This window comes from Salmo salar, chromosome ssa01 (assembly GCF_905237065.1).
Source record: "Salmo salar chromosome ssa01, Ssal_v3.1, whole genome shotgun sequence".
NCBI classification, from domain to species: Eukaryota; Metazoa; Chordata; class Actinopteri; order Salmoniformes; family Salmonidae; genus Salmo; species Salmo salar.
Window position 1 is genome coordinate 19,992,594 of NC_059442.1, and position 13,377 is coordinate 20,005,970.

The 13,377-nt window shown below is 45.4% G+C and overlaps 1 protein-coding gene across 1 annotated transcript in view; it reads right to left on the minus strand.

Moving 5' to 3' along the window:
- Positions 1-13,377, minus strand: part of LOC106572928 (peroxidasin) — an 87,783-nt gene that overhangs the window by 55,754 nt on the left and 18,652 nt on the right. Inside the window, exons 2-3 of the mRNA XM_014147549.2 lie at positions 7,669-7,740; positions 6,136-6,207 (exon numbers count right to left, since the gene is read on the minus strand). Coding sequence (XP_014003024.1) covers positions 6,136-6,207; positions 7,669-7,740 — 144 coding nt within the window. The remainder of the gene's footprint in view (positions 1-6,135; positions 6,208-7,668; positions 7,741-13,377) is intronic.

Consider the following 13,377-nt stretch of genomic DNA (forward strand, 5'->3'; position numbering starts at 1 on the left):
CAGAAGGAGAGAGATCTTACTCCTCACCGCCAATTTCAAAATACTGAGAAGAACCCAAGGCCTGTAAAGTAATCTCTGTCCTTGACCATCTAATGACATTTCTAACTACGCAACCTGACAAAATGCCAGCCTAAAACTCAATCAGAGCTCCACAGAACAAAAACAACAGCAACAGAAACCACAACAAACCACAACAGGAGATGTGGATTTAGATAAGAGATAAGTAGGAGATAAGTAGGGCCCTAAGTACCTCCTGACCATGTGAAGAAACTCAGAGCTCTGGTTAGGCTATAGCCTAAAGATCACATATGAGATTGGGGGAAAGGCGGTGCGATAGACTAGTGTCTTTCTAGGGGGTGTACTTGTACATCAAGTTGCCTCACGCTACAGTAATAGGAGATAGGCTCCTGCTCCTATGAGCCGTTACGGCTGGCACAAGCCAAGACTACCTACTTCTCGATCAAGTCAGATGGTCAGAAAAATACTTATTGCATTAGTCATCATTACCATGAACCCTATTCCAGTAACAGTAGACCCTTTGACCGAGAGCTGACCCTTAATGGGGCTGTACAGACTTCTGTCAGGTCATACAGTGGAGGGGGCTTTACTAGGGGCCAAGCGAAAGAGGTACTATCTCCCAGGTTATAAGGGCAGGGTGAGAGGGGCCAGGGGCATAGAGGGACAATCCCTCAGGCTATGGGTGCAGGGTGAGAGGGGCAGGGGGGGAAGAGGGACAATCCCCCAGGATATGGGTGCAGGGTGAGAGGGGCAGGGGGGAAGAGGGACAATCCCCCAGGATATGGGTGCAGGGTGAGAGGGGCAGGGGGGGAAGAGGAACAATCTCCCAGGAAATGGGTGCAGGATGAGAGGGACAGGGGGGAAGAGGAACAATCTCCCAGGAAATGGGTGCAGGGTGAGAGGGGCAGGGGGGAAGAGGAACAATATCCCAGGAAATGGGTTTCAGGGTGAGAGGGACAGGGGGGGAAGAGGAACAATCTCCCAGGAAATGGGTGCAGGGTGAGAGGGGCAGGGGGGGAAGAGGAACAATCTCCCAGGAAATGGGTTTCAGGGTGAGAGGGAAAGGGCTGAAGGGCTGAATACAGGGGCTGGATCAGTGTGCTGGCCTCAGATTAACTCTGGTTAAAGGGGACAGGGCCTTCTAATTAAAAGTAGTCAAAAGTCACGGGAGTCACCCACACTACAGCATGCATTTACATTTACATTTAAGTCATTTAGCAGACGCTCTTATCCAGAGCGACTTACAAATTGGTGCATTCACCTTATAATATCCAGTGGAACAACCACTTTACAATAGTGCATCTACATCTTTTAAGGGGGGGTTAGAAGGATTACTTTATCCTATCCCAGGTATTCCTTAAAGAGGTGGGGTTTCAGGTGTCTCCGGAAGGCGGTGATTGACTCCGCTGTCCTGGCGTCGTGAGGGAGCTTGTTCCACCATTGGGGTGCCAGAGCAGCGAACAGTTTTGACTGGGCTGAGCGGGAACTGTGCTTCCTCAGAGGTAGGGAGGCGAGCAGGCCAGAGGTGGATGAACGGAGTGCCCTTGTTTGGGTGTAGGGCCTGATCAGAGCCTGAAGGTACGGAGGTGCCGTTCCCCTCACAGCTCCGTAGGCAAGCACCATGGTCTTGTAGCGGATGCGAGCTTCGACTGGAAGCCAGTGGAGAGAGCGGAGGAGCGGGGTGACGTGAGAGAACTTGGGAAGGTTGAACACCAGACGGGCTGCGGCGTTCTGGATGAGTTGTAGGGGTTTAATGGCACAGGCAGGGAGCCCAGCCAACAACGAGTTGCAGTAATCCAGACGGGAGATGACAAGTGCCTGGATTAGGACCTGCGCCGCTTCCTGTGTGAGGCAGGGTCGTACTCTGCGAATGTTGTAGAGCATGAACCTACAGGATCGGGTCACCGCCTTGATGTTAGTGGAGAACGACAGGGTGTTGTCCAGGGTCACGCCGAGGCTCTTAGCACTCTGGGAGGAGGACACAAGGGAGTTGTCAACCGTGATGGCGAGATCATGGAACGGGCAGTCCTTCCCCGGGAGGAAGAGCAGCTCCGTCTTGCCGAGGTTCAGCTTGAGGTGGTGATCCGTCATCCACACTGATATGTCTGCCAGACATGCAGAGATGCGATTCGCCACCTGGTTGTCAGACGGGGGAAAGGAGAAGATTAATTGTGTGTCATCTGCATAGCAATGATATGAGAGACCATGTGAGGATATGACAGAGCCAAGTGACTTGGTGTATAGCGAGAATAGGAGTGGGCCTAGAACAGAGCCCTGGGGGACACCAGTGGTGAGAGCACGTGGTGCGGAGACAGATTCTCGCCACGCCACCTGGTAGGAGCGACCTGTCAGGTAGGACGCAATCCAAGCGTGGGCCGCGCCGGAGATGCCCAGCTCGGAGAGGGTGGAGAGGAGGATCTGATGGTTCACGGTATCAAAGGCAGCAGATAGGTCTAGAAGGATGAGAGCAGAGGAGAGAGAGTTAGCTTTAGCAGTGCGGAGAGCCTCCGTGACACAGAGAAGAGCAGTCTCAGTTGAATGCCCAGTCTTGAAACCTGACTGATTAGGATCAAGAAGGTCATTCTGAGAGAGATAGCAAGAGAGCTGGCCAAGGACGGCACGTTCAAGAGTTTTGGAGAGAAAGGAAAGAAGGGATACTGGTCTGTAGTTGTTGACATCGGAGGGATCGAGTATAGGTTTTTTTCAGAAGGGGTGCAACTCTCGCTCTCTTGAAGACGGAAGGGACGTAGCCAGCGGTCAAGGATGAGTTGATGAGCGAGGTGAGGTAGGGGAGAAGGTCTCCGGAAATGGTCTGGAGAAGAGAGGAGGGGATAGGGTCAAGTGGGCAGGTTGTTGGGCGGCCGGCCGTCACAAGACGCGAGATTTCATCTGGAGAGAGAGGGGAGAAAGAGGTCAAAGCACAGGGTAGGGCAGTGTGAGCAGGACCAGCGGTGTCGTTTGACTTAGCAAACGAGGATCGGATGTCGTCAACCTTCTTTTCAAAATGGTTGACGAAGTCATCCGCAGAGAGGGAGGGGGGGGGGAGGAGGATTCAGGAGGGAGGAGAAGGTAGCAAAGAGCTTCCTAGGGTTAGAGGCAGATGCTTGGAGTTTAGAGTGGTAGAAAGTGGCTTTAGCAGCAGAGACAGAAGAGGAAAATGTAGAGAGGAGGGAGTGAAAGGATGCCAGGTCCGCAGGGAGGCGAGTTTTCCTCCATTTCCGCTCGGCTGCCCGGAGCCCTGTTCTGTGAGCTCGCAGTGAGTCGTCGAGCCACGGAGCAGGAGGGGAGGACCGAGCCGGCCTGGAGGATAGGGGACAGAGGAAATCAAAGGATGCAGAAAGGGAGGAGAGGAGGCAGAATCAGGAGATAGGTTGGAGAAGGTTTGAGCAGAGGGAAGAGATGATAGGATGGAAGAGGAGAGAGTAGCGGGAGAGAGAGAGCGAAGGTTGGGACGGCGCAATACCATCCGAGTAGGGGCAGAGTGAGAAGTGTTGGATGAGAGCGAGAGGGAAAAGGATACAAGGTAGTGGTCGGAGACTTGGAGGGGAGTTGCAATGAGATTAGTGGAAGAACAGCATCTAGTAAAGATGAGGTCAAGCGTATTGCCTGCCTTGTGAGTAGGGGGGGAAGGTGAGAGGGTGAGGTCAAAAGAGGAGAGGAGTGGAAAGAAGGAGGCAGAGAGGAATGAGTCAAAGGTAGACTTGGGAGAGATGAGGATTCCAGTGCCACCACCCTGCTGGCTCGATGCTCTAGGGGTATGCGAGAACATGTAGTCAGACGAGGAGAGAGCAGTAGGAGTAGCAGTGTTATCTGTGGTAATCCATGTTTCCGTCAGCGCCAGGAAGTCTAGGGACTGGAGGGTAGCATAGGCTGAGATGAACTCAGCCTTGTTGGCCGCAGACCGGCAGTTCCAGAGGTTGCCGGAGACCTGGAACTCCACGTGGGTCGTGCGCGCTGGGACCACCAGGTTAGAGTGGCAGCGGCCACGCGGTGTGGAGCGTTTGTATGGCCTGTGCAGAGGGGAGAGAACAGGGATAGACAGACACATAGTAGACAAGCTACAGAAGAGGCTACGCTAATGCAAAGGAGATTGGAATGACAAGTGGACTACACGTCTCGAATGTTCAGAAAGTTAAGCTTACGTTGCAAAAATCTTATTGACTAAAATGACGAAAATGATACAGTACTGCTGGCTGGTGGAGTAGGCTAGCTAGCAGTGGCTGCGTTGTTGACTTTGAACGTGTAGCTGGCTAGGTAACCTCGATAGTTTCAGTACTACACCTTGTCATGATACAAAGCAACTTTGTAGCTAGCTAGCTAACATAACACTAATCAAGACGTTCCTTGTAATGTATTTAGTTTCTACAATGCTGCTCGTCGGTAATAGTTGGCTGGGTTAGGAAAAATGGCGTCGCGGGGGGACGGAAATAGCTGGCTAGCTAACCTCGATGGCTGGCTAGCTAACCTCGGTAATTACTAAACTACACAATTATCAAGCTATGACAAAGACAACTAAGTAGCTAGCTTGCTAACACTGCACTAGTCAAATCGTTCCGTTGTAAAGTATTAGTATCTACAGCGCTGCTAGTCGGTAACGGTTGGCTAGCTAGCAGTGGGTTAATGATGACTAGGTGTGTTGACTAAGTCTGGCGCCGCGTCGCGGCTGGCTAGCTCACCTCGATAATTACTCAAACTACACAATTATCTTAGATACAGAGACAGCAAAGACAACTATGTAGCTGGCTAACTAACACTAACACCACACTAATCAAGTCGTTACGTTGTAATGTAATAGTTTCTGCAGTGCTGCTAGTCGGTAGAAGTTGGCTAGCTAGCAGTGATGACTAGCTAGCTAGCAGCTAGCAGTGTTGACTACGTTAGCAGGACGAAGATAGCTAGCCTCGATAATTACTCGAATTACTCTAAACTACACGATTATCTTTGATACAAAGACGGCTATGTAGCTAGCTAAGAAGAATTGCTCAGATCAAACAAATCAAGCCGTTGTAATGTAGTGAAGTGTAATATTACCTGTGGAGCGAAGCGTAGTGCGACTGCTCGCTCCAAACCGGTACACAATTGGTAAAAGGGGTGAATTAGAGAGGAGAGGGATGTGTGTGTGTGTATATGTGTGGGTATGTGTGTGTGTGACTGACATATCCCCAGCTTTCCCCTCCTCCTGTACGGTAGTTGACGAGCTAGCATCAGAAACATTGTTTGTCTGACATGTTTGAGGTGACTAAGCAGAACTGTTACCATCATATTATCTACAAAAAATTACTTTACAAAACAGATGGTACTGATGGTAGTTTCGGACATGCTATGCATGCATTCTACAGTATTTTAAATATGAGTATCTACAATACACACACCAAAGTAGGCCCTGACCTCATTAGTCTGTCTCAAGTTATTCTCATGAATGTATCCATCATCAGGTATGAGTAAAGACAAAGAAGTGGGTGAGCTGCAGGTCTGAGTTGTCTAACCCAGGGCCAAGTAGAGGAGGAGAGAAGGTTCATTGAGGGGAATGCAGGGGTATATGAGACTGAGTAGATGGGGAGACTAGAGAGCCAGACATTTCAGACATATGTACCGTATGTGAATGTAAACACAGACATAGCTGCCTGTCACCACAACTGACAGGCGCTGGGGTTATAATAGGCAGTGACTCACAAACACAAGGACTAAACCATACTGCAGCAACCCAAGGCTACGTGCTGCCTGCCTGCTGCTCTAGCCTACCTCTGGTCTCCTCATTGCCTTCAGGTCACCACGCGCAGACAGATAAATTCACTGGATTAGATAATGGGGTTCTTTTTTTGTCTTACTTTATTTCCTGTACCACACTAACATACTTTTTTCTGTTCTGACTAAGCAGTCTAGCAATGTCCAGTTTATAGCCACAGAGTGTGTTTGTGTTTTGTTTCCAGACACAAGCCCGAGACAGGTTTTGCCATGCTTTATCATTAGCAGACAAGGCGAAGAGTGAAACTTGAACAACAACCTTTTGCCTATTGAGCCTGTCCGAGCAAAATGTCACTGTTTCAATGAAACCAATCCATATGTGACTTGACATCCAGAAGAGAATAACATTGACATAAAGGCATAACAACTCACAGATATTTGAGGTTTTCCAGGTCTTCAAAGGCTCCTCTGGGGATCCGTCTAACGTGGTTGTTGTTGAGGAGGCTGTAAAGTCAAGAGAACGACCATTAACAAAGACCTCCCAGTGGACTATTACACTTATACAAATTGAATCTGTGCAGACTAGTAGATACAACTTTAAAGTGGTCCATGCTGGCATATTGCTGTGTCATGATCTAATGCTAGGCCAATGCCAGTCTAAACACAGTTCAACTTTCAGAGTATATAGTATATGTGAGATCCTTCATCCTTGCCTCACTACACTGTAGCTATTCTATGAAGCATCTGGTTTGATTCCTACACACTGTCACAATTTGTTTTGCATTTCTAATGGCTTTCAGGTCTATGGGGTATAATCTGGACAAGGATCAATAATGGCTGTCATAGACTTTCTGCAACATAACAAAATATTGAGTTGGTGTTCCCTTAACTCAATGCCCTAGAAACGGGCATTAATGCAGACAAATACGTTTTGGAAAATAATATGATATGTATAAGCAGAACATTACTTGGGCAAAACATGTCTCCTAAGTCCTCACCTAGCTCTTTTTTTCTGAAAACATTTGGCCTTTCTACAGAGGGTCTGACATGGAACCCAAAATGCTTCTACCTGGAACCAAAAGGGTTCTACTTGGAAGCAAAAAGGGTTCTCCTTGGGGGACAGCCAAAGAACCATCTTGGAACCCTTTTTTCTAAGTGTAGGTACAGTCTGTCAGAGGCCGAAGCAGAAAAAGACAGGCAGCAGGCCCCTAGCTGCAGTCTTTCCTTCACATAAGAGCCAGACATCTATTTCTGTCTGCCTGAGACACTAATATTGAACTGTCTCCCAGCAGGCTTCAGACACTATGCTATTCTTCAGTCTGTGAGACAGAGGTTAAAGCCGTGAAGAGTTCTCCATGAAATATGGAACTCCACAGACTACATGGCTAGCAGGTGGTCTGCTACTGTAGGAAAATCTCATCTGAGCTTTCTCTGCTTTGACATTACCTTCCCTACCCTTCATATTCTGAGGCACTAGGCTCATTGGCTGATTCCTGCCACATGGCTGGCTGTAGACTAGCAGGCTAGCAGGGCTGACACATGATAGATGGCTAGGAGATTGAAGGGGAAAAATACATTCCTACCAGATTATGAGGTAACCTACATGTGTGAAACCACAGCAGAATAGAGAGCAAGAATTTGCCACTCGGTGTCCGTGTTTGTGGACTGACTGACTGACTGTACGCAGGATTGCAAGACTTTCCAGGGGGAACTAATGCTGTGACGTGGTTCCGAGTCTTGGGACAAAAGATAGACAAAGAGAACTGGGTGCTTCTGGGAACAGATGGGGTTTACAGGAGTAGTCGACTCCTGATGAGTGCCGATTGCATTAGTGTATATTTCAACGCTCAGTTTAAACAGTTCTCCAGGACCAATTCAATTACAATCTCTTCAATTGCTGAGTATGTAGGGGAAAGACGGAGGAGGGAGGAAGGAGGAAGAAGGGAGGAGAGGAGGGAGACTTACAGTGTGTTGAGGTTCTTTAGCCGTCTGAAGGAGCCGGGCTGCAAGTCCTTGATTTTGTTGAACCTCAGGTCTCTATGTAGGGAAAAACAGGAAGAACACAGTCATTAACAACACCGGGGCAATCGAGTCTGTCAAACCAATCATTACCATGACAAAAAATGTTACTGGATAATGTCTATGAGGAAACAGGCTGGTACAAAGAGTATAGTACACCGTACACACATACGTATCCAAATCACTTAGGAATCTCTTAGGAATCACTTTTCATTATAAAGGACGAATAATAGCCACATTATTCATATCACAGGAATGCCATTTATCAAGCTTTAACCAGTGGCACATAGGATAGGTTTACTTAACATTTGCCCTAAAGCTAACAATTAAGAGAGATGAGGGAGTTTAGTAGCTTATCACTTTACTTGAACCTCTCATTGTAAAGGCTTAGTGACGATATCATGTCATGCCATTAACCACTCACGCCCATTATGACAAATGACATCAAGATAGGTCTATAACACCTAACTAAAATACTGTGGAATTTAGAGCTAAACGCACGTCATCTAATTCAGTGAAATGTGAACATTTCTAAACAATGACGTTACGCTTGTGGAACTTAGCCTCTAAGTCATTTGACCTTCAACAAAGAGCAGATAGCCTCGCTGTAAAGGCCAACAACAAAGACCATAACAACTACAGTCTGCAAGCCTCTGACTCAACATGGCTTGCTGAGAAAACTAGGAGACATAGTCCAGCCACACTAACAATGTCAAGACAAGACAGTGTTAGAGTCACAACACAGATAGGCTTTATCTCAATGGTTAGGAGGGAATCCTAGATCAACCACCCTGCTACCCAGATTCAACCATAAATAATAGAATTCACTCTCATCAGCTACTCTGGACTGACCTTAACATTCACTGACTGACTCCAGGACACAATACGCCCCCAGGCTCTGCTAACACAGTTAGACTTTGGCCAGACACTGTCAAGTGATTCCAATGATGATTCCTCTAAGTGTTGCTGAGTGGGTAACTGGGAGTAAAGTCAAGGGTTTGGGATAGAATACGCTGATAAAGAATTTGAAGAATTCAAACTGTATTTCTACTATGTCAGTAAAGATGTGTGATCCATGTCTATTCTCTTTCACCTTTGTTGACGTGGTGTTCTCTATGACAATCTACTTTTCAGCGCTGTGAATTCCATCTGGAACATGGGTTCTTATTCACTTTCTGGTCTGTGTTTGCTTTGTATTAATGTTGCCTAGTTACCACATGCACAACAGTCACCGAGGGCCAAATCATAAAAACTGGACATTCCAGAATGTCTTCCTTTCTCATGTTTCTGTGAAAATGTCAGCCAAAAAACAAAGCCACCTGATTTCATTGCCCGTGAAATGTTTATTGTTCACTCACTCTGTAAAACCCCTGCATGTGGATCCAACTATAGGGCCCAGCTTTTCATATACTCACATCCCTTCATATAGGAGCTTCAACAAAGGCTGAGTGCACCACTGGTTAGAGCAGGAAGAGCAGGAAGCCAGCTGAGCACCATTCACTGTCTGTATCAATATCAGAAACACTGCTCTGATATCCTGCCATCTACAGGCCCCAACCTCAACAGAAGTCAAGTTACATAACATTGTTTTATTTGGCAACTTGAGAATTTAGTGGCAACTTATTTCTGTGTCTATTGTGTTCTTTTAGTCATATTTCAAACTCCATAGAATAAGAAATGCAAGCATAACGGACCACATCAAACCCAAAGCAATAATGACAAAAGGACACATTTCTAATGTTTCCAAACAGCTGTACTTTTCAACAGCTGTACTCTCCTTCCTGACAAAATACAACAGACGCAGTAGAAACTGAGGGTGAAAAATATTTTTCCATTCTATGAATTCACACTGTAGCACGAAGCTGGTGTTTATAGATGGAAGATAACTGTTGGTGAAGTTGTGTGCCCTGAAGGGGAGACCCATCTCTTCATTCAAAGACTCATGGACACTCTTACTGACAGTTGTTCTGCTTTGCGTGATGTGTTGTTGTCTCTACCTTCTTGCCCTTTGTGCTGTTGTCTGTGCCCAATAATGTTCGTACCATGTTGTGCTGCTGCCATGTTGTGTTGCTACCATGTTGTTGTCATGATGTGTTGCTACCATGCTGTGTTTTCATGTGTTGCTGCCATGCTATGTTGTTGTCTTAGGTCTCTCTTTATGTAGTGTTGTGGTGTCTCTCTTGTCGTGATGTGTGTTTTGTCCTATATTTTTATTTTATTTTTTATCCCAGCTCCCGTCTCCGCAGGAGGCCTTTCGCCTTCTGGTAGGCCGTCATTGTAAATAAGAATTTGTTCTTAATTGCCTAGTTAAATAAAGGTTAAATAAAATAAAATAAATAAATAAATCCTGGGAGTCAGGGAGTGAAGAGCTTTGCCAAGGCATGCTGGAACAGGGGCTGCCCCCACTCCTCCAGGCCCAGGGAAGGAGAGAGAAGAAGGGGGAGGAGAGGAAGGCACAGTGGGCTCTGGGGGCTGGAAAAAGTTAGAAGAACAAGACACTAGAACCAGATGAAGGAAGGCTGCTGAAAAGTGTTTGGGAGAAAAGACTGATGGAATGCCCTGAAAGACTTATGTAGAGGTAAACAAGAAAGTTGTGAAAGTTCAAATAAATGGCAAAGTGTACCTATCCATCAAGCACACATGATCTATTCCAAGCACTTGGATGATAATCCCTAAAGTTTACAGTACCTACTCCAAAGCTTTCCAAAACCGTTAGACATACAACCATAGATATAAAACCGGAGATGGGAATTCCAGTTTTATCTGACATCCTAATAGGTCCGCCATTTTAGCTGGTGTAAAAGGGGCTATGACATCAGCCTGTCTAGGGTTCTGTATCTACAGTATGCATACAATGACATTCTCAAGTCGTATGTATTTATGGGAAAAAAGGAAGGGCAAAAATAGGTCAGGGCTGAAATACAGAGGGAGCATTTATGGCTCTTGGTCTCAGATACATCAGGATCAGGTAGGCCTAATATCCCACAAAACTAGCCTTTCACCAGACTACACCCACATATCACGATCAGGTAGGCCTAATATCCCACAGAACTAGTCTTTCACCAGACTACACCCACATATCACGATCAGGTAGGCCTAATATCCCACAGAACTAGCCTTTCACCAGACTACACCCACACATCACGAACAGGTAGGCCTAATATCCCACAGAACTAGCCTTTCACCATACTACACCCACATATCACGATCAGGTAGGCCTAATATTCCACAGAATTAGCCTTTCACCAGACTACACCCACATATCACGATCAGGTAGGCCTAATATCCCACAGAACTTTCACCAGACTACACCCACATATCACGATCAGGTAGACCTAATATCCCCCAGAACTAGCCTTTCACCAGACTACACCAACTATTGATTGTGTTGGATGAATGATACCTTTGTTAACTTATTTGGGATCTGGGGGCAGTGCTGAGTAGCTTCGATGAATAAGGTGCCCAGAGTAAACTGCCTGCTACTCAGGCCCAGAAGCTAGGATATGCATATTATTAGTCGATTTGGATAGAAAACACTCAGCAGTTTCTAAAACTGTTTTAATGATGTCTGTGAGTATAACAGAACCCATATGGCAGGCAAAAACCTGAAAAAATCCAACCAGGAAGTGGGAAATCTGAGGTTTGTAGTTTTTCAAGTGATTGCCTATCCAATATACATTCATATTGCACTTCCTAAGGCTTCCACTAGATGTCAACAGTCTTTAGAACATTGTTTCATGCTTCTACTGTGAATGGGGAGAGAATAAGAGCTGTTTCAACCAGGTGTCTGGAAAAATGCCATGAGCTCAGTCACACGCGCAGCCGTGAGAGCGAGCTGAGTTCCTTTTCATTTCTAAAAACAAAGGAATTGTCCAGTTGGAATATTATTGAAGATTTATGATAAAAACATCCTAAAGATTGATTCTATAGATTGTTTGACATGTTTCTACAAACTGTAATGCAACTTTTTAGACTTTTCGTCTGGACTTAGTGCATGCGCCTTCTGCATTTGGAATAGTGAACTGAACGTGTGAACAAAAAGGAGGTATTTGGACATAAATATGGACTTTATCGAAACAAAACAAACATTTATTGTGGAACTGAGATTCCTGGGAGTGCATTCCGATGAAGATCATCAAAGGTAAGTGAATATTTATAATGCTATTTCTGACTTTTGTTGACTCCACAACATGGCGGGTATCTGTATGGCTTGTTTTGGTGCCTGAGCGCTGTACTCAGATTATCGCATGGTGTGCTTTTGCCGTAAAGCTTTTTTGAAATCTGACACAGCGGTTGCATTAAGGAGAAAGTGCATCTTTAATTCTATGTAAAATACCTGTATCCTATATCAACGTTTATGATGAGTATTTCTGTAAATTGTTGTGGCTCCCTGCAAAATCACTGGATGTTTTAGAGGCAAAACATTACTGAACATAATGCGCCAATGTAAACTGAGATTTTTGGATATAAATATGAACTTTATCGAACAAAACATACATGTATTGTTTAACATGAAGTCCTATGAGTGCCATCTGATGAAGATCATCAAAGGTTAGTGATTCATTTTATCTCTATTTCTGCTTTTTGTGACTCCTCTCTTTGGCTGGAAAATGGCTGTATGTTTTTTTGTGACAAGGCGCTGACCTAACATAATAATATGGCATGCTTTCGCCGTAAAACCTTTTTGAAATCAGACACTGTGGCTGGATTAACAAGAAGTTAAGCTTTAAAATGGTGTATAATACTTGTATGTTTGAGGAATTTTAATTATGAGATTTCTGTTGTTTTGAATTTGGCGCCCTGCAATTTCACTGGCTGTTATCGAGGTGGGACGCTAGCGTCGCACATATCCCAGAGAAGTTTTAACAGAAGCACTTGTCCCCTAAAGTGTCCATATCCTAACCGTGTAGTAGTATGGACTGTGTTTCCCAATGTAGTGGATCACATAAAGAAACCCCAATCAGGCCAGATACGGCCATAGGAGAACCAAAGGTACCTACAGTAGAATCTAAACAGCAGTCCTGCAATCACTCATATTCACTAGTAGGCCTGCAATTCTTCTTACATTAATGGCAGAAAATATCCTTTCTCAAATAGCCACCAGTTGTTTTGGGGACTATGGTTAACAACCGGCGAACAATATGGTATTGTGATCGCAGTGGTAAATTAGTTTACCATGTCAGATAGAGGAGGGCAATTCCACAGTAACAGAGTAATACTGAGATTACAATTTTCACTTTAAAATGTATGCCAAACCAAAACCAATGATTGGGGAAAGGAGGATACCTAGTCAGTTGTACAACTGAATGCCTTCAACTGAAATGTGTCTTCCGCATTTAACCCATCATTCCTCCATTTTCTCTAAGTAATCTCTGATCTGTGAAAGCTATACAGTGCTTGGGGCAGTGAGGATGAAGTTTAACTTGTCACATAAGCGGGACATTTTGTCCTATCTCTCGTCAGTGATGAATGGTCATCGACAGATGAAACATTCCTTCAGATTCCTACCACACTGTTGAGGATTCAGAGATTTAGTGCTACTGACTGAGGCCTTATGGAGTGGAATAGGCCATCCTAATCCTCCTGTAGAACATATACAGACAGGGGCGAAAATCTGAAATGACTTTGGAGGGGACAATTACATTAAATTTTCTC